At 57.3% G+C, this 20,216-nt stretch overlaps 1 protein-coding gene across 5 annotated transcripts in view; it reads left to right on the plus strand.

Moving 5' to 3' along the window:
• TMCC2 (transmembrane and coiled-coil domain family 2) overlaps positions 1-19,684 on the plus strand; it is a 38,135-nt gene extending 18,451 nt beyond the window's left edge. For 3 of the 5 annotated variants that reach the window (XM_082703896.1, XM_082703897.1, XM_082703898.1), the window contains 3 exons: positions 15,500-16,440; positions 17,811-17,946; positions 18,135-19,684. In XM_082703896.1, the coding sequence (XP_082560022.1) occupies positions 15,500-16,440; positions 17,811-17,946; positions 18,135-18,446 (1,389 nt within the window). In that variant the 3' untranslated portion in view covers positions 18,447-19,684. Of the gene's footprint in view, positions 1-4,229; positions 6,140-14,129; positions 14,793-15,499; positions 16,441-17,810; positions 17,947-18,134 lie in introns of those variants that run through there. The other 2 variants (XM_082703900.1, XM_082703899.1) reach the window with 2 other exon arrangements.
• Positions 19,685-20,216: the final 532 nt, after the last annotated feature.

Below are 20,216 nucleotides of genomic sequence, written 5' to 3' on the forward strand. Positions count from 1 at the left end.
TTCTTCTCCGCCCTGGGAGCACCCCTGTTTACGCCAAGGGATGGCACGTGAGGGGCCACCCTTAGCCCTAGGCACTTGCCAAGAAGACTGATGGTGGCAGGTGCCGAGGGGCCCTCGTTTGTTTATGTCTGAGAGCCTGCCGGGGCGGAGCAGGTGGGGCTGCTCTGCTGAGAGCGGGTTTTCAAACTGTGGCCCCAAAGCAGCTGGGGGAGGCCGGACCATTCGTCTGTGGGGCCTCCTCGTATGTCTGAGCTCGTAGGCCGGATAACATGGGAGACCGAAGGGGCCCTGCTCTAGGGTCAGATGGGTCCCTTGGCCCGTCCGCACAGACACATCCACCTTCAGAGCCATGTGGCAGTCCGCCCGCCCGCTCAGGCGTTCCTGCACACGCTCGGGTCTGTGCCAGCCGGAGCTCACTCCCAACTGCTGGAGAGGACTGCCACCTACTCTGCTCCCCGCTGCCACCCGTCCCGTCCCCTCTTCCCTTCTCTTCTTCTCTGCATGGAAAGGTTCCTCAGGTGGAGGGAGAGCAGCAGCAGCCAGCCCAGCGGCCTCCCAGGGACTCCGGAGGCCGTGCCCAGGCTGCCAGCTGCTCGCCAGGCTAAGGCGGGCCAGCGCTGTGATGTGCCGTGAACCTTTGTTCCCTGTCTCAGTGATTCAAAGACCCTGTTTGCCAGGGTCCTTCGGGCCCCACACAGCAGTCTGTCTTGTGGTACCTGAAAAACAAGGGGTTCTTCTCTTAGTTCGAGTTCCTCATGTTCAGGTGAAGCCCTTTGCCTGGTAGGGGTCCTGTCCAAGCAGGAGAGGGGCTAGAAGGTGACGACCCTCCCCCTTACCTAAAGCTCTGACTGAGAGATCACGAGCCACAGCCTTCTCTTTTTGAATAGGATTGTGGGCTCAGTTTGTTGTCCTAGGAGGCACCTGGCTGCTAGAATTGGCCTTTATTCATCTATTCCCCACCAACATCCATGACTTCCCTTCAAGTTGGAAGGTCCCACTCTTCTCCAGATTAGCCCTGGCTTCTGGAAGTATGGAATTCCGGGGAGGGGGGTGAAATTAGATCATGTCCAAGTTACCTAATAAGACCCAGGGTCTTGCCTCTTCAGCACTCTTATGTCTTAGCCCAGCCTCTTCCCTCGGGACCCTCAACCCCCCTCAGGTGCCCCCCCAGTGGAAGGCGGGCCTAAGGTTTGGGTGCAAGCCCCACACCGATCCCGGTAACAGCAGCAGCAGCAGGAGCTCTCTCTCCTCCGGTTCCAGACGCGAGGAGCTGGCGCTGGCAATGCAAGCCTGGGTCATGGGAGCTGGCGCAGGTCTCCACGGTCCCTGGGTGCATTCCTCCCTGGATCAACCACATCCCTGAGATGCGAAACATGACCCTGGTCCCCTCTGGCGCCAGATGAGGCAATGGAAATACAGTAGCGTTAACCTGATCCCCTCTCTTGCCTCTTCTTTCTTCTCACGGGCAGTCTGGACTTTCTCTGTTTATACCCTGCAGGGCAGAGGGCTCTGAAACAGAAGCAGGGGTGAATACACACCCCCTCCTGCATTCCTGTTGGGCTCCAGGGACCAAGGGCTCCCCTGCCCTGCAGTGTGGGGGCTGCAGGCAGTGAGTGATGTTTCTGGAAACAGTAGCTTTTTCTGACCTTCCTCTCTCTCTCTCTCTCTGCCAGGTGCTGGGATGTCTGACTGTTTTCGCCTCCTCCCCGCCCCCCCAGTCCCCACTTCCCTCATCTTCCAGAGGCCGACTCTTGTGCTTCTGCTTCTTTTGTCCTCTTGGACCTTCACCGCAGTCTGGTTTTGGGGAATTCTCACAGCATCCTTTCCACCTCTCCAGAGAGCCCACTCCTGGGACCCCAGAGCCGGGCCAGGATCCAGGGCTGGTGAATAATTGAGCAGCATGCTCGGCAGAAGCTCAGGCAGATCCAAAGCGATACCGTGACCTCCTTCGGGTGGCTGGAAAGACAAGCGCTCTGTAATCTTAACTTCATTATATAAGGTTTCTTCACTGCCAGAGCAGGCAGCTTCAGACCCACATGCGATCTGGGCCCCATGTCTGAGTCCTGGCTTCTCCGGAGGGGAGGCCCCTAGGACTCGCCGCCTGAGTCCCTCTGAGCCCAGCTGGCTTCGGCACGTGGTGGAGCAGCATGTCACGACTTCCAGAACACTGTCGCTTCCCGTTCTCATTTAATCAGGGCAGCTTGTGGGACGTGAGGAGCCCTGGAGTCGGCAGGACGCCCCAGGAGTTCTGCATTTCAGTCCTATGCTTTCAGAAAGGAATCATTCCGAATTCTTCTTGGCAGATGGAGTGGGGGTGTGAGGGCGAATGATCTGCTTTCCTAAAAACTGTCCAAAAAGAAGATGCTGCATCTTCTCTGGGTCACTTTCTCCCAGACCTGTCCCCAGTGTCCCCACTGCCCAGGAGAGGGAGTGGCTATGAAACGGTCATCTTTTTCTATCCACCTGACACCAATTTTGATTTTCCTAAAAGTGACCAAGGGACGTGGCCTCCTGCCTGCTTTTCTTGCTCATGGGGCCCAGCCTCTCCTCCCAACCCCCGCTCCTTAGAAACATGCCCACCTGGGTTGAGATAGTTCGTCCTGAAGACCGTGAAACTTCCTGCCTTCCCGGGGGTGGGGGGTGGGTGGAAATGCAGGGCTCTTTGTCATTGCTTGAGTTTCTAGGAAAATGTACCTTCTGGTAGGGTCGACAAGCGAGTATTAGGGGATGGCCTCGGAATGCTGACCCCTTCCCCAAGCCCCATTTCTAAGAGGTGAGCGGTAGAGAAGCAGCAGCCTCCCACGGAGGGGTGGGACCCTAACTGAGATTTTCACAGCGCACCTGGAACCTGATTATTTTGAAGGTCTCACCTTCTATTCTGAGCCACTCAATGTAGCTGTCTTTAGCTCCTAAAGCTGATGACTTCTCAGGTTTCCCATCCTTCGGAATACAGGGTTTGTGCTTTTTTTTTTTCCCCCTCCAAGAGAAAGAAGAGTAAGTAGGAAGATAAAAGGGGAAGGGCTGAGGAATCATAATAACGGCCAAGGAATAGAGCAGAAAAGTGTGGTGCAGAGTGTTAGAGAAAGAAGGGGCCTGGCTTGAGAATTCTGAGGGGAGTCTGAGCGGAGGAGAGCTCAGCAGTGGAGAACCCGGGGCCCTGCTGGGCCCGTGCAGGAGCCGGGCTCCCATCCAGTGCCCAGGGTCCAGTGTCCCCTCCTGGGATGCCACTGGCCCCTCTGTCACCCCAGACTCAGGCTAACTGGGAAGGTGGAGAGCATGCCACCGGAGACACCTGCCCCGGGTGTCTCATGTGCGGGAGCCACGGGGACTGCCCTGTCTTGGCCGACCTAGGGCCTGCGTCTCGGCCAGCCAGAGGGCTCCCTACCAGCAAGTGCACGTCGTGACATTCACCCAGGAGCACCTGCTCTTTGCAGAAGGAGGTTGCTCTTGGGTTCATGTCTTTTGCAAGCCCAGTGCTTGAGTGCCCACTGCGACCCTCCCACACCTGCCTACCCCTCTCCACTTGGCTTCAGGTGGCAACTGCTTTTCTGGCTCTTCCCATCCCAGGCCCCGTGGCCCAGGTACCTCATGGAGTGACAATGTGGTGTGTGAGCGTGTGCAAGGACATACCCGTGGGGCGAGGGAGCCTCAGCCTTCGTCATCTTGTGCAGTAAAACCTACAGTGTGCCAGGCGTGTCCTCTTTGAGCTTCGCTGCAGCCTGGGCAGTTGATCAGACGTACCATTTTGCAGCCAGGAAAACTGAGGCTTGGGGATGGAGAGCCTTTGGGGCGGGGCTCATTCACCCACTCCTCCTGCCTCCAGATGCCCCCTCCCTGGTCTCATTCCTGAAGGCCTCCGGGCTCCTGCTTTGGGGGTCCCGCTGCCTTCTCCTGGGCTGGTGGAGGAGCAGGTGTAGGCCCCATGGAGGCCGCATCGCTAGTGAGCCACGGGCAGAGGTTTTAGGGCAGCCCTCGGGCTCCAGGCCCTCTGCTGTGCCTCTGGAAGGATCAGGCAGCCCTCACGGAGCCCAGCCTTGGCAAGTCTTCCTCGGATGCATTTCCCTTCAGTCTTTCAGTCTCCCCTACTCTGTACACATCCCTCCCATTGGCCTCGGGGACACGGAGCCTCAGGGCCTATGTGGACTTGACCGAGGTCCCAGACTGAGTGTGGAACTCACACCCAAATCCAGGGCTCACATCCCCTCTCCTTCCACCTCACCACGACGCCTCGGGCTCCCTGCTCCCTGCCCCCGGGGCCGGAAGTTCTGTGTCCTTGGCAGGTCTGGGAACATTTCCTACATCTAAAGACAAGAACAGACTCTAGAGGAAAAGGGATCTCTCTTCCTCTGGCTTGCCAGGCAGCCCTCCCCCTGAATTCTGTTTGTTCCTTTTCTCTTAGCAGACTGTTGGTTCACCCTTGCGCTCCACCCGCCTTTGCCCTGCTGTTCAGTTATGGTGCGGACGGGTGGGCTGTCCTCCAGAGCCAAGGAGCTGAACCCTCCCAGGAGGGAGACGGCGGAGGCCTGTGGACGGTGACTCTCCTTGCGTCGTCTTGGTGGTACATTGTGTTGCAGGAACATCTTTCTGGTGCTTCCAAGCCTTCACGATCCTGGGCAGTCCCAAGAGTGAGAGCTCATGAGAGAGTCCTAGAGCTTAGCTTTCCCAGCCCCTTCCCCCGCTCTGGACTCCTGCAGGCGCAGCCTTTTTCTGCTCTGCTTGTAGGGAAAGGTTACAGATCTTAGCTTGGTGGAGCCTAGAAAGGAGGGAGGCAGGGGAGAGGTGAGTGGTGGTTGGTTTTTGTTTTTTTTTAAATTGTTCCATTTATTCAACAAATATTTTTTGAAGCACTTCTAGGCATTATGCTGAATTTGACTTGACACATAATATACAAAAATAAGACCTTTAAAATTACGGCTTTTTAAATTGGTTGTGGATGTTTTCCAACCAAAATTTCTTAAGTAGTTAGTTAGAAAACACTTTTGCAGGGGAATCTGGCTGGCTTGGTCAGTGGAGCGTGCGACTCTTGATCTCAGGGCTGTGAGTCTGAGCCCCACTTTGGGTGTAGAGATGATTTAAAAACAAGATCTTACAAGAAACCACACACTTTTGCAGTGAGAAATACTGGGGAAAAAAATCAGTAAGAGCTGGTCTGGATTTAGAAAAAGTAAAGTCTTTTGATGACAATTTTGAAGTAGCCAAAAGGTTCTTGTCTAGAATGCATTAAGAGTACGTGCAAAAATAGCTTTTGAAAATTTTGGTTTCCAAACACTTTGCTGTAGATATTATTTTATAGGATTGTCGTGAGGGTTGGAAGGAGAGGGATGTCTTTGTACGAGAAGACTAGGCTGTGTGTGGCCGCGTCCGACAGAGCCACAGAAGATGGGCTGTGTCTGTTGCGGCTTGATGAGCTAAGTCATTCGGTCATTCTGCCTATGGAGGGAGGGTCAGGGCTATGCTGGGCACAGCGAGGGGCTCGGATATATTGAAGATGTGATTCGTGCCTTCCTAGGGGAAGTAAGACCTAAGCCTATTTAGACATAACCATTACGCAAGGGGAACGATGCATAATGCCAGAGCATAAAGTAAAGATCGAATGCGGTGGGAGGGGGATCGTTTGCAGATGTCAGAAGCTGCTGGAGGTGTTTCCCGACTGCACCCAGCTGAGCTGGCCTCCAGAAATTGGGACCTGTGTGATGGGCTTTTGCTAGTTTCCTGTCGTCACAAACTCCCAAGTCATCCGCCACCATTAATGTTTGTAGGTTTCACAAGCCCAGGGTGTGGAGATTTCTGGTCTTGGTGTTTTTGGCTGCGTGCCCTGGTATTGGGCCCCAGAGATAGGCCCTGGGCTCTCCTTATCTCTTTGCACCTTCTTGGGACCACCCTACCACGTGTGGACCCTCAGTATTAAAGCCTTGAGTCCCTGGGCTGGCTCAAGGACGTGCAAGATCTGTGCCCTTGGTGATTCTGCTTCGGAAGCCTCCCTGAGACACCCAGCCCGGCCCTGAACGCTGCAGGCCACCCTGTCCGCCAGCTCGCGGTGTGCTCGCCTCAACCGTGGCCCTCTGGCCCCCTCTGCTGGCCACTCCCAGGATTTCCTGCTGGGAACGTCAAGATGAAGTCCAAGGAGGGAGGAACTGCTGTGAGTTTGCCCTCTGTGTTTGATGTTAGGTGTTTTTACCTGAGCCATGCTGGGGGTGTTGGGGTGGGGTGGGGAGGAGAGCAGGGAAAGGGGAGCAGAAGCCAGTGGAGAAGTAGTTGCGGTGGTGTCTGAACAGAGTGGATTTGTGGAAGAAAACCAGAGAGCAGAGGAGTCCCGCGGGTGAGGCTGGCTGGGTCCTCTCTCCAGCAGGGAGCTCTCGGCTAGGGAGGGTGCCTCGGGAGTGATGGTGCCGTAAGCCAGGGGGCAGGGCAGCAGGGGTAGGGGGCTCCGGGTTGAGCTGGCTGTGTTAGGATCTGTCAGGGAATCCCCTCCAGGTTTCAGCCTTTCTGGCTTTCGAGACCTTTCAAGTTTGGAAGCCTGGCTAGGAGCCCTAGTTCCTCTAGGAGGTGAAGAAAGGGAGTTCGTGGGACCGTGACTCTGAGAGAAGGGCTTCTGATGGCGGGAGGCATGCACAATGGGAGGGGGTGAGCAGAGTGTCCATCTAGGTGGGTGGTGATGCCGGTACACGTGTCCTTGCGTGCTGCATCCCCGCCTCCCCCACCAGGGGTGGAGTTGTTGCCTGTCAAACCTGGGGCTCCTCGTGCTCCCTGAACTCACTGTAGCAGCAGCTGGACTTGAGGATGGGCAGAGCAGGGTGGGGTGGCACCTCATCACATCTGGGTCTACCCCGCTCAGTGATCCTGCCTGTCTCCTCCCAGATGGGAAGGAGCAGCCTGTGAGCCCCAGGGGAGGGGAAATCTCCCAGAGCAATCCGCCCCTAATCCCCGTCAGGCTAGAGATGGCCGCTGCAGAGGCTGGGAGCTTGGGCACACCCGCTCGCAGACCCCGGCTTCCCTTGGCAAGCCCCGTGCTGCCCAGGGACTGTGACCCTGGGGGACTGGCCCAGTCCGGGGAAAGCTGGAGCCTCAGAGGTCCTGGCACCCCCTCACCTGCATGGCTTCGGGACGCGGGACCTACACAGGTGAGGCCCCTAGAGGGTGTGAGGAGGCAAGTTCATGGGGCAGGGTTGGGAGAAAGCCAGCAGCTCGTGCTCACTCTCTGCTCTCTCAAGGTGTGGCCCCCTCCCCATTACAGAGAGCTCTTTGTGGATGGGATGGGGAGGAGAGGGTGAACGCCAGGCTTCCAGGCTTCCACACGCCTAGCCTGAGGAGTGTCGGGAGGGCCCCTGGGGTTGGGTCAGGGGGTCTTTTGCAGGAGCATGGCTGGACCCTGGCACAGATGCCTCTAGAAACTGGTGGCCATGCATTACTCGTCTTAGAACCAGAGGAGCTAATGGGAGGTTAAGTGGGAGGCGTGTGCCTGGTTGTGATCGCTTCTGTCTACAGAGAAACACTGCCAGGGAGAGAGCATTGGGAGGGTCCCAGAGCCCTGACTCCAGGCGGACAGTGGGGAGTCCGGAAGGAGCTAAGTGCTGGGTGCCCAGAGCTTTTGGAGAACTTGCGGGGTGGAGACGGGAGGAGGCTCCAGGGCGGGAGGGTAGTTTCGGGCAGTCCCAGGAAGCTGTGGATGTGAGGAGGTGGCGGAGTCAGGCTCCTTGTCAGTGGGTCCGGGGATGAGGTGGCTGAGCGGGGGGCATGGATTTGACCAGAGCCGGTAGGTGGGCTTGTCATAAGGGACGGGAAGCCGAGGGCTAGGGGAGAGAGATAAGAGGGTGGCCCTGAGGGCCCCATGGGAGGCAGCGCCTGCTGGCTGGAGGCATCAGCTAAGGGTGGCCTTCACCCCAGCACCCACTGCCTTGAGTTTGCACGTGCGGTCCGAAGGGATGTGCTCCGCGCCCTCAAATCTCTCACTGCGGCGCGCAGTTCCTTATAAAGCCACCAAGGCCATGCCATACCAGGAGGGAAGGGGCACCATGGGGAGGGCACCAGGGCCATCAGGCTTCTGTCCCTCGAATCCCCCTGGTGGTAGCTGGGGCCTCGCTGCAGGTACTCACTGTACCCCGGCGGACAGACCCGGGGTACATAAGGCCCCACGTGTGCCCCATGAAGTGCTCTCAACATTTGCCTCCCCGCCCTCCGGAGAAAAGCCGCTTAGGATCCCAGGCACCAGTGGAACCGCCGGGCAGGCTGGTACTGTCCCCTTCCCCCTCCCCCTGCGCCTTTCCCACGTGGGGGTGCCTGGGTCAGCTGGGATGGTGTGTCCAGCGCTGCGGCTGGGCCACTGCCCTCCCATCCCCACAGGGCAGAGAAAGAGCCAGCGGCCCCACGGGCTGGGCCTGCTGATTTGGGAGGGTGAGGGCAGCCCCTGGTCCTACTTCTAGGACCAGGGTTTAGGATCATGTTTCCAGCTCCGGCTGGAATGTCAGGTTGGTGTGGGAGAAGTCAGGTCGCTTTCCTCTGTGCTTCCCAGTCAGGTCAAACTGCCTCTTCAGGCAGAAGGGTGTTAGCTGGCCATGACTGTCCTGGCCCTGGCTTGCCTCCCTTCCCCTCTTAGAGGTAGATGGACTCGACTGGTAGAGTGAATCTGAGTGTTCTCCCTCCCGAAAGAGGTGCTCAGATTGGAGGCCCCGGGGCGAGAAGTCAGCAGAGGGCAGCATCTCCGCTGAGTCACGTGGGCCCAACAGTGGCCATCACACTGGCCTTCAGGGCTCTTAGCCTCTGGAAGCCCAGACCTGCTCAGGACAGCAACCTGCCTGGACCTCAGCCTGCTGGGCCAGACCCGCAGACCCTCTTGTTCCCCCAAAGACCTCACCTGTCCCAGGATGGCAGGGGCTGCCCGTTCTCCTAAAGGGACATCGACACTCTAGGGCTCTTCTCCCCTCCCTTCTCCTCTTTTTTCCTTGTCTAAGAGTGACCTTAGTGTTGGCTTTCTGGTTCCCGAGCAGAGAGCTATGACAGGAAGTCCTCATTTTCTGGGTCAGCCTGCCCTGGGGACCCTAAGAGTGGTAATTTGTAAATCCGGGAAGGGACTCTTGTCCCCTGGGGCGGGGAGTCAGGCTGAGAGCCCTCTGCGGTCTCTTGGGGACCTGTGAGCACGGGGTGGAGCGCTCCGACCTTGCAAGTGGTGCTTGTCGGCATGGTTCCCCTTGAAGATCACTTTGTGTATTTTGTCTGTTGCTAGAGAACTAGAACCACTATCCCCATCTGACAATAGCTGGTCCCTTTCCCTCCCAGTGCAGAGCTTTATGAAAGCCGGATGCTTTCTGGCCTTGGAGCATGTACCGTGTGCTCTTGGCTGCAGGGATCCGGGCGGCCAGGCTGGTTGGTTGCTGTGCAGGAGGGCGGGCTCTTACCCCAGGTCTGGACCCAGCTTCACAGAGGGCATGGGCTCAGGCCTGGGAGGAGGTGGGAGCCCCAGGAGGCCCAAAGGAGCCTGAGCCCATCTGGCAGTGTGCCTAATCCGGCTTCATTCAGAGTTGCCGGAAGGGGGCAGGGAGGAGAGAGTCCACGGTTCCAGGAAGCCACGTGGAGGGGGTGCTTCTAGGGGCAGGAAGCAGGGAGAGGAAGAGAGAAAGTTGCACCCTGGATGCTTTAGGCAGCATCCCATCTCCGGCTTTTCCAGAACATTCACCAGGACTTCTTGGACCTCAGTCACGGTTCAGAGCAAGGGCTATGACCTCAGCTCTGACCAGTAGGTACAGGGAGTGGGGGGCATGACGTGGCCTCCTGGGGATGGGACAGCACTGTGGGAGGAAGCATGGCCCTCCCTCCACTATTCTTCCGTTGTGAGAACTGGCCTGGCCCGTGCATAGGGCTTCATCTTGGAGTCAGGTGCCTCAGGGTGGTGGGGGGAGACGGTGGTGCTGGGGCCACAGTTCCAGGAACGGTGCTGGCCGCGGGACGTGGACAAAACGCCAGGTGGCCTGTGACAATTTTGAGAGAGGCGCGGTGATACCTGGGGAGCGCATTCACTGCCGTCCTCTGGCTGGGGGCCCCAGGGAGTTTCACCCTCCAGTGACCAGGGCTTGAGCGATCTGGACTCAGCCCCAGGATAGGGGGTTGGGAGTGCATTAGAAAGAGCTTCTGCCCTGTTGAAAATGAAACCATAGGACGAAGGACCCAGGTAGCCTCCAGCAGGCCCACCCTGATAGGACGTTACTTGGAGCTGAGGTTGTAGGACCCCTCGCCTTCTACATCCAGGTTTGGTAATCACCACTACTGTCTAGTTTCAGAAGATGGTCAGCACCTCCGGTAGGAAACCCAGACCCGGGAAGTAGCCACGGCCTGCTCCTCCCCTGCCGGCAGCACTTGACCACCGCCAGTCTGGCTTCTGTCTCTGTGGGTTGAGCCATTCTGGCATTTCACATGCATGGAATCCTTCAGGGTGTGACCGTTTGTGTCTGGCTTCTTCTGCTTTAGTGTGATCTTCTCGAAGTTCACCCGCTTTGTAATACGTATCCGTGCTACTTTGTTTCTTATATGGCCAAATCAGATTCCACTGTACGGACGTACTCATCAGGTGGGCCCATTCGCAGGCTAATGGACATCTGAGTTGTGTCCACACTTTGGCTCTTGTGAGAAGTGCTGCTGGGAGCATCTGTGTATAAGTGCTTGTTTGAACACCCATTTTTATTTTTAAAAATATTTTAATTGGGCGCCTGGGTGGCTGGCTCCGTTGGTTAAGCGACTGCCTTCAGCTCGGGTCATGATCCTAGAGTCCTGGGATGGAGCCCCACATCAGGCTCCCTGCTCCACAGGGAGCCTGCTCTTCTCCCTCTACCTGCCACTCCCCTGCTTGAACACACCCGCGCTCTCTCTCTCTCTCAAATAAATAAATAAAACCTTTAAAATATTTTTATGTTTATGTTTTTTTAAGATTTATTTATTTTAGAGAGAGAGAGTGAGTGTGCAGGGGGTAGGACACAAGTAGAGGGAGAGAGAGTCTCCAGCAGACTCCGCTGTGATGTTCGCCGTGATGCTCGGCCTGATGCGGAGCTCGATCTCACGACCCTGAGATCACAACCTGAGCTGAAACCAAGAATCGGACTTTTTTTTTTTTTTTTTTTTTAAGATTGTATTTATTTATTTATTTGTCAGAGAGAACGAGAGAGGGAGCACAAGCAGGGGGAGCGGCAGAGGGAGAAGTAGGCTTCCTACCGAGCAGGGAGCCCTATTCGGGGCTCGATTCCAGGACCTCGGGATTATGACCTGAGCTGAATGCAGACACTTAACTACTGAGCCACCCAGGCACCCCTGAACACCCATTTTTTAAATTTCCTTGGATGTAGACCCAGGAGTGAAATTGGGGGGTCATATGGCGGACCCGTGTTGAACTTACTGAGGGAACCCCCAAACTGCTTCCCACGGCGGCTGCACATCTTTACGTTCCCGCCAGCAGGGCGTGAGGGCTCTGGTTTTCCTCCATCCTTGCCAGCACTTGTTATTTCCCTTTGAAATGTACAGCCACACGAGCGAGTGTGAAGGACCAATTTAGTTTTGGTTTTGAGCACCTGCTGGATGCCCCGAGATGATCCTGTGACCCCTGCTTTCACTCAGTGTCTGTTGTCACCCTCCTGACAACCCCTTGGGGGGGGGCATCACTTCCCTTTCCCAGATGAGAAAATGGAGTCCCAGAAGAGTTCGTGACATTTCCAAGGGCACACAGCCCTTGGGGGACAGAACCAGGACTCTAAAGCTAAATCCGCGTCCCCTTGCCCTGTTTCACCCATCCCCCCTCCCGCACCCCCCCCCCCACCAGTTTGTTCTGTGTATTTAGGAGTCTGGTTTTGGTTTTGTTTATTTATTTTGTCTTTTAGATTCCACGTGTGAGTGAAATCATCCGGCATTTGTCTTTCTCTGACTGATTTATTCGCTCAGCATTACACTCTCGAGCTCCACCCGTGCCCTTGGAAATGGCAAGGTTTCGCTCTTCCTTCTGGCCCAGTGGGATTCCGTGGTACACGCGGACCCGCTCTTCTTCATCCATCCGTCCGTCCGTGGGCCCTTGGCTGCTTCTCTTCCTGGCCGTTGTCTGTAATGCTGCAGTCTCAATGGCCTTTCTGTATGCTTTTTGTTCTGCGTGTGTGCTTTTTTTTTTTTTTTAAGATTTTATTTATTTATTTGACAAACAGAGATCACAAGCAGGCAGAGAGAGAGAGAGGGAAGCAGGCTTCCTACCAAGCAGACAGCCCAATGCAGGACTCGATTCCAGGACCCTGAGATCATAACCTGAGCCGGAGGTAGAGGCTTTAACCCACTGAGCCACCCAGGCACCCCTGTGTGTGCTTTTTTTTTCCCCGATCTCTTTCTCCTCCTCTGCTTTTTCTATCCTTCATCGTTTCGTCATCTTATGCCAGCTTTTTCCTTCCTTTGTTAAAGTATTCTCCCTCTTCTACCTCTGCCTGCTGTCCGCCACCTCCTTGGCTTTCTGTCCCTTAATCACTCTATCCCAGTTCAGTCCTGAAGGGGTCCTGCTGGCATTGGGGGGGGTCTTGGTGGAGGAAGGAGAACTCCCCACCTTCCTCCAACTCCGACACGTGTCATCCTCCATGGGGAGAAGGGCAGAGGGGGGCTGTTCTGTGACTAGAGGCACCCAGCGGGATCCAAGTGTGGTCGATGCCAGTGGAGGGGCGGGAAGGAGCTGGTGTCCTGCTATGGGACCACCAGGCTCAAGTCTGGGTCCCAGGGCAGGGGGGAGAGGCAGTCAAGGGGGCCAGGACCCCAGCCCCAGGCCACTGCAGCCCACCATCAGGCCCCAGCTCATTCAGCCAGGAATGTCTGTTCTCCTCTCATTCATGGGCATTTCATAGCTGGCTTCCACTCTACTTTTCCATTTGTAAGCTAGACAGACTCTAAGTCACGGGAGGAGATGCACTAAGCTGCCGGAGTAAAGCCAAGGTAGGGGGAGAGTTGCTATTTTATACACCCTCGGAGTCCTGAAGCACTTCTTTTCACGGCATCCCTATCTCATTAGCTCCTCCCACACCCCTCCCGGCCCTGCAACAGATGCTCCGCTCCTTGTAGAGACAGCAAACCGCCCAGTGCTGAGCATTAAGCCAGGCTTCAGCCAGACCCCAAACTTTTTGGATGGTTTTTTTTTCCTCCCACCAAGAAGGGGAAAGAGAATTGAGCATCTTTGGAAGCACGGTGGCCTTAGCAAAGGGCCTGATTATTTCATCTTAAAAGTCGCGTGTTCATTTGAGCGTCTGACTCTTGATTTCGGCTTGGGTCATGATCACAGGGTCATGGGTTCCAGCTCTGTGCTGGGCTCTGCTGAGCATGGAGCCTGCTTCAGTCTCTCTCTGCCCCTTCCCTTGCCTCCTCCACATGGGTCCTGCTCTCTTAAAAAAAGTCCTATGTTCCTAGAGAATTGAATTTTTTGTATTGCAGTATCTATACTGTCATATCAATATTGAGTGCATTGATTGGTATAATCTCTTAATTAAACTTCATCCCCCACCCCGCCCCACCCCACCCCAAATTGTGCTGCCTAGATCTGGACAGCATTTATGAGTGCCTTCTGTATGCCCCACACTGGGCTAAGTGCTTGCTAGACATCGTCTGGTGTAATCCTCACAAAGACCTAAGCCTAGGCAGGATTATCCCATTTCTCAGGTGAGACTACGGAGGGTCAGGACAATGGAGAGGCGGACTATTTGTCTTCACTGCAGGAACAGTACAGGAGGAAGGGGTTTAACTGCGGGATGGGGTTTTAAGTCGGACTGGCGTAGCCGTTAGACCTTGGGACAGATCATTTAAAGGACACTGTGGAGTTGGCCCCTCTGGTGTACAAGGTCAGAAAATCCGGGGCGCCGGAGTTCTGGAGGTCTGAGCACCTGGAGGGAGGGCCAGGAGACACCAAGGGAGACCCAAAGCAAATGTAAGGGGAGGAACTGGAAAAGGGATCGACATTGTCCCCAGCATCCCCAGGGGTGCTGTGACCTGAAAAGGCCTCAGAGGAAGCCGGCAGAGGCGCCACCCTCCCCTGATTTTGGCAGGGCTTTTGTTTTCAATAGTGTTTTCCAATAACTTTGCACCTCGGCAAAAGCCGAGTGCAGTGACTTCTGCCTGTAATTGGCACAGGCTGCTTCCGGTTCCGGTGTGTGTGACCGGGCCACTCTCTTTGTGTTTAACCCCTTCCCCCACACATACCTCATCCCGCCCCACACACACGAAGAGCGAATGGTCCAACCCGGCCGTCCTGGGGGTTGCTGTGTGTAAAAATACATGGGGTTGAGCCATTTCCTGCCGCTTCCGTTCTTGCATGGCGATAAGACACTGGGGACCCAGCTGCGGACAGAGAGATCCTCCAGCAGCCGAGGGGGAGCCGGCCCTGCGAGAGCAGGACTCCAGACCCGCCCGTGTTCGTCTGACCCCGGGTTTCCCATCTTTCCTATCTCCTGCGCCCTCTCTTTCCTATCTCCCCACCGCCCCCATCCCTTCTCAGCCTCTCTCCTCCTCTCTGCCGTCCTGATGCACTTGGGAAGCCTGTCTGCTGGTGTGGAAAGGGGCTGTCCTCTCCTTCCTGTACATTCACCCACCCCCGAGCTGGGCCCTGCTGCCCCCAGGCCCCCTGGAGCCATCCCTGCTGCCCTTGGCCCTCGGGGTTGCTTCTGGGACTTGAATCTCCAGGCCCCGGCCCGCAGGGTGGGTGGGGCAGTGCTCTCCTCCCGCAGCTGGGAGACTGGGCCGGGCCGGGTTCTCCCAGCAGCATGAAGCGGAGGAGGTTGCTGACGACTCGAGAGACCTGGAAGGTGATGGAGGGGCTGGGAGGGGTGTCTGCAGAGGCGGGAGACCTACCGAACTTCATCAGGGAAGCTGGGGTGGGGAGGGCTGGGAGGTTTCCTGTGTGGGGCCAAGGTATAGGCTTCCGTCAGCACTCCGGGAGAGGCCTGCTGCAGGCTGGAGCCTTTTGGGGAGGTTGAGTCCAGAGGAAGAACTTGTCTCATGGCTGACTCTCCACTGAAGCCTCGGATTGGCTCGGTCCATGGGAAGGGACAACAAGCGTCCTGGCTCCGAGGTTCCGTCGCGTCGTATCTGGGTGTCCCTGGGCAACTTGCTTGAACTCTGCGCCAGAGGAGGGGTAGATCCGCCTGGACTGCCTTTTAGGGATGTTGTGAGAATCATGTAGATCACAGATGTTTCCAAATACGAGCCTGGCTGGCTCAGTTGGTAGAGTGCGCAGCTCTTGATCTCAGAGCTGTGGGTTCAAGCCTCACGTCGCGTGTAGAGATTACTTAAGAAATAAAGTCTTTTTTTTTTTTTTAATGGTAGTTGGGAAAGGAATACTGTGTTGTTATTTTGGACTCCTGCCCTGAGCCTTCCTATTCATCTTGCATCTGCCCCCCAGGCAGAGAGACCCAAGTCCACAGGTGTCCACGGACACGTGAGAGATTCCTGCCGCGTCCTCTGCCGTGGTTTCACGATTCACCCATGCTTGCCCTGCTTGCTTCTTCTCCAGGTCGACAAGGGAGACCTCGTGGCCCTGAGCCTCCCTGGCGGCCCAGGCCACGGTGACACCGATGGCCCCATCAGCCTGGATGTGGCAGACGGGGCCCCAGACCCCCAGAGGACCAAGGCCGCCATCGACCACCTGCACCAGAAGATCCTGAAGATCACTGAGCAGATCAAGATCGAGCAGGAGGCGCGGGACGACAACGTGGCCGAGTACCTGAAGCTGGCCAACAACGCGGACAAGCAGCAGGCCTCGCGCATCAAGCAGGTGTTCGAGAAGAAGAACCAGAAGTCGGCCCAGACCATCGCGCAGCTGCACAAGAAGCTGGAGCACTACCGGCGGCGCCTGAAGGAGATCGAGCAGAACGGGCCCTCGCGGCAGCCCAAGGACGTGCTTCGGGACATGCAGCAGGGGCTGAAGGACGTGGGCGCCAACGTGCGCGCCGGCATCAGCGGCTTCGGGGGCGGCGTGGTGGAGGGCGTCAAGGGCAGCCTCTCGGGCCTCTCGCAGGCCACCCACACCGCCGTGGTGTCCAAGCCCCGGGAGTTCGCCAGCCTGATCCGCAACAAGTTCGGCAGCGCCGACAACATCGCCCACTTGAAGGACCCTCTGGACGACGGGGCCCCCGAGGAGGCGGCCCGGGCGCTGAGCGGCAGCGCCACACTCGTGTCCAGCCCCAAGTACGGCAGTGATGACGAGTGCTCCAGCGCCAGCGCCAGCTCGGCCGGGGCGGGCAGCAACTCGGGGGCCGGGCCGGCCGGGGCGCTGGGGAGCCCCAAGTTGAGCGCGCTGTACGGGGCCCCCGGAAACCTGGACGCACTGCTGGAGGAACTGCGGGAGATCAAGGAGGGACAGTCCCACCTGGAGGACTCGATGGAGGGCCTGAAGGCTCAGCTGCAGCGAGACTACACCTACATGACCCAGTGTCTGCAGGAGGAGCGCTACAGGTAGGTGCCCCCGGGGCCCGGCCTGAGGGGATGGGTGCGGGCTCACGGGCTCCAGGGGTGTGGGCGGATCGGAGGTGCATGCCAAAGGGTCCCAGGCTGCTGGAAGGAGCCAGAAGAGGCCCTGGAAAGGCTTCCACAGACTGGCCAGAGCAGCTAGAAGATACGGTTATGGGACTTGTGTATGGGGAGACGGTGCTGCCTGTGTCAGGGGCCCTGAATGCCCCTCCTCGGTGGTTACGGGGTCTATGTCCAGGAGGGGAAACCGAGGCAGGGACCAGCTATGTGGCCTCTCCTCTGGAAAGTCTAAGAGCACTGACTCTGGAGCCAAGTTACCTGGGTTCAAACCCCGGCTCTTTTCTTTTCTTTTTTTTTACGATTTTATTCACGTAAGAGAGGGAGAGAGTACAAGCAGGGGGGATGGCAGGCAGAGGGAAAGGGAGAAGCAGGCTCCCCGCTGAGTAGGGAGCCTGACGCAGGACTCGATCCCAGGACCTGGGGATCATGACCTGAGCAGAAGGCAGACGCTTAACCGACTGAGCCACCCGGGCACCTCCGCCTGTCCTCCACAGCTCTACTCTGCCATTGACCTTAAGCAAAGTACTTAATGCTCTCCACACCTGGTCTTCGGTCTGTGCAGCGGGAATAACATGAATCCCTACTCCAGGTGTTCATGAAGGTTAAATGAGTCCACACCTGTAAAGCCGAACTATGTAAACATCCGGCACAGTCAGCTTAAACCTTTGGCGGACGCCGGAGTCTCTCGTCCTTGGTTCCCCTCTGTCCGCTCCACCCCTGTGCTCGCGGGGCACTTGGCACTCGCTCCCTGGGATTCTTGGCCATCTTTTCCTCAATTAGCACTTTCGCTTTTCTCCTTTATGTGTATGCAGAGGGTTTGGGCAATTGTGGGGGAACCCTGCCTGAAAACTAGTCCATGTAAGGGTCACCTTTGGACGTTGTGTGCCTGCAGAGCAGGGATCGTGTGTCTGTCCCACTGAGTCCCTAGTCCCCAGGAGAGCGTCTTAGGCCAGGGCTCAGTGACTCACCTTGAAGTCAGTTAGTCCCTGACTCCTCCAATCATAAGCTGTGTGACTGAGGCAGGTTCCTTCACCTCTCTGTGTCTCAGTCTTCTCTGTAAAATGGGGTGACACTGGTACTTGTCTCGTGGGGTTAAGGGTGACAAGGAGCCTATGACATAAGGTGGGTGAAGTCTTGGCCCAGTGTCTATAGTAACTTCCATTGTCCTTGCTGTTAAAATTGGAACAGGGCTGAGCATACTGGGTGGGTGGTGGTGGAGGAATGAAATTGATCCTGGGGAGAGGAGGGGGGTGAGGGGACCAGGGCTGCTGTCACACACCTTGTCCCTCGGCTAGGTACGAGCGTCTGGAGGAGCAGCTCAATGACCTGACCGAGCTCCACCAGAATGAGATGACCAACCTGAAACAGGAGCTGGCCAGCATGGAGGAGAAGGTGGCCTACCAGTCCTATGAGAGGGCTCGGGACATCCAGGTGCGACCCGAGACTGACCCCGGTTTGGGGGGGGCCCACCAAGCGGGGGATGATGGGTGCCTGGGCACGTGGTGCATGGGGTGCGGCGGAGATGAGAGGGCTGCAGTCGGTCGCCTTCTCGGAGGGGCAGGCCGGGTGCAGCCCGGGGGGCCTGCCCGCCCTGAGCCCCCGCGTGCACACTCCTGCAGGAGGCCGTGGAGTCCTGCCTGACCCGGGTCACCAAGCTGGAGCTGCAGCAGCAGCAGCAGCAGGTGGTGCAGCTGGAGGGCGTGGAGAACGCCAACGCGCGGGCTCTGCTGGGCAAGTTCATCAACGTGATCCTGGCGCTCATGGCCGTGCTCCTGGTGTTCGTGTCCACCATCGCCAACTTCATCACGCCCCTCATGAAGACACGCCTGCGCATCACCAGCACCGCCCTCCTGGTCCTTGTCCTCTTCCTCCTCTGGAAGCACTGGGACTCCGTCACCTACCTCCTGGAGCACGTGCTGCTGCCCAGCTGAGCGGCCAGCCCACCCCCGCCCCGTGCTCTCTCCCTGGCCCCGAGACGGCTCTGCTTCTCCAGGAGCGACCGTGGGTTGCCTGAGCCCCTTGAACTTCACGTGTCTGGTTCGGCCTCTTGCCCAAACTGTCCATTCCAGCAGCTCCTGCCCCCTTCTCTGTTCTTGCTTCTGTCTGATGCCTTCTCCCTGTTGGCCTGGAGGGAGCTTCGAGCACAGCCCCGATGGAGGCAGTGGGACATCTGTGGCCAAATGGAGCAGAGGGGTCACCAGAATGGGCTGCTGGGATGATGTAGTCACACGAGGACTTCTCCCAGCTGACTCAGGATGCGGCAGGTCAGGAAGGCCGAGAAGAGTGGGAGCAGGAGAGGGCCAGGCCCCAACCTGGAGGTTCGACAGACAGTTCCCTCCTGCGGGGATGGTCAGGGGAAAGGTCAGAGGGCAAGGGGGTGGGGGGGCTCTGCTGGTCTCAGAATGCCAAGGAGAAAGGGTAGGGCCCCCCAGCCTCTGAGCACTTGCTGGGCCAGAAAGTAGGCACAGTCTACCCCTCCTTCCAGAGCTGGTTGGAGGCTCACTTCTGCGCCGGGCCTTTCCCAGGATATGAAGGATGCAGGCTCTGGGGGTCAGGAGGGCTGTGGCTTTGGACTTGTGCTTTCCCTGTGATTCTTTCTGCCTGTCACTGGATCTGCTCTTTTCAGGGAAATAGGCCCCAGAGGCCCCGAGCCTCAGCCTAAGTAAGCCCTTAAGCCTCTGGGAGCACGTTGGGTTCTATTTATTCATTTATTTATTTGTTCCTTCGTTACCTTACCCACACTGAGCTCCGGGGAGAGGGCCTGCCCCGTCCTCCCCCGGAAGCCAGGCCTTGTTCTCGGCTGTCCAGCACTTCCATACCATTTCGCCTCTGGATGATCCTGGCTGGGGGAAGGGGGGCCGAGCCACCCAGCCCCACTCTCCCAAAGTAGCCCCTCGGCCAGGACGGGAGGAGAGTGGCCTTTTATACATCTATTTATTTTGTATGTGTGTATTCGTGTGCAGGAGGTTGTTTGTTGCTTTATTTTTTTAAGGCTCTGGAGTGTTGTGTATGGTTTCTCTTCACCTCCCAGCCTTCCCACGGGCACTTCCAAGAAGAGAGGGCATTTCTCGCAAAGCGAAGGAGAAATCCCCTGGAGCGGTGGACAGTAGTGCCCATCAGCTGTGGTGGACCTTCCTGAAAAATAAATATCCTCTAAATTTTCAAAGCATCCTGTCTAGTGTTGGTTGATGGGGCCATCTCTGTGGAAACCACCGCGTGTCTTCCCACACCCAGGCATTCTGGGTAACAGACCAGGCCTCCCCTGTTGGCCTGAGGCCGCCTTCTTCCAGGATCCATCACCAAAACAACCAGAAACCACCACCAAACAAACCATCATGCTTTGGGGGGCCAAGGCAGTGGCCTCAGAGATAAGGGAGTGAGGTGATGCCAGCCCATCCGGCGGCCCAGAGCCCTTTCCAGGGGAAGGGGGTTGGGAGAAAGATGCTTGAAGAAGACCAGCAGCCCCAGGCCCCAGCAGCCGTAGGCTGGCCCTGCGCATGGCCACGAGAGGGCAGCAGAGTCCTTACTCACGCTTTTCTCGGGGTTCAGTCCCAAAGAGGGGCATCTGTTGGAGTTACCACGACCTTATCCTACTGTCCAGCCAGAGCACAGATCACCCGCTCACCAGGAGCCACAGGGAGACCGGGCCCCAGTCTCCGCCCTGCAGCTGCAGCTCCTGACCCTGGTAGTTCAGGGCGCTC

This window comes from Mustela nivalis (assembly GCF_964662115.1).
Source record: "Mustela nivalis genome assembly, chromosome: 16".
NCBI classification, from domain to species: Eukaryota; Metazoa; Chordata; class Mammalia; order Carnivora; family Mustelidae; genus Mustela; species Mustela nivalis.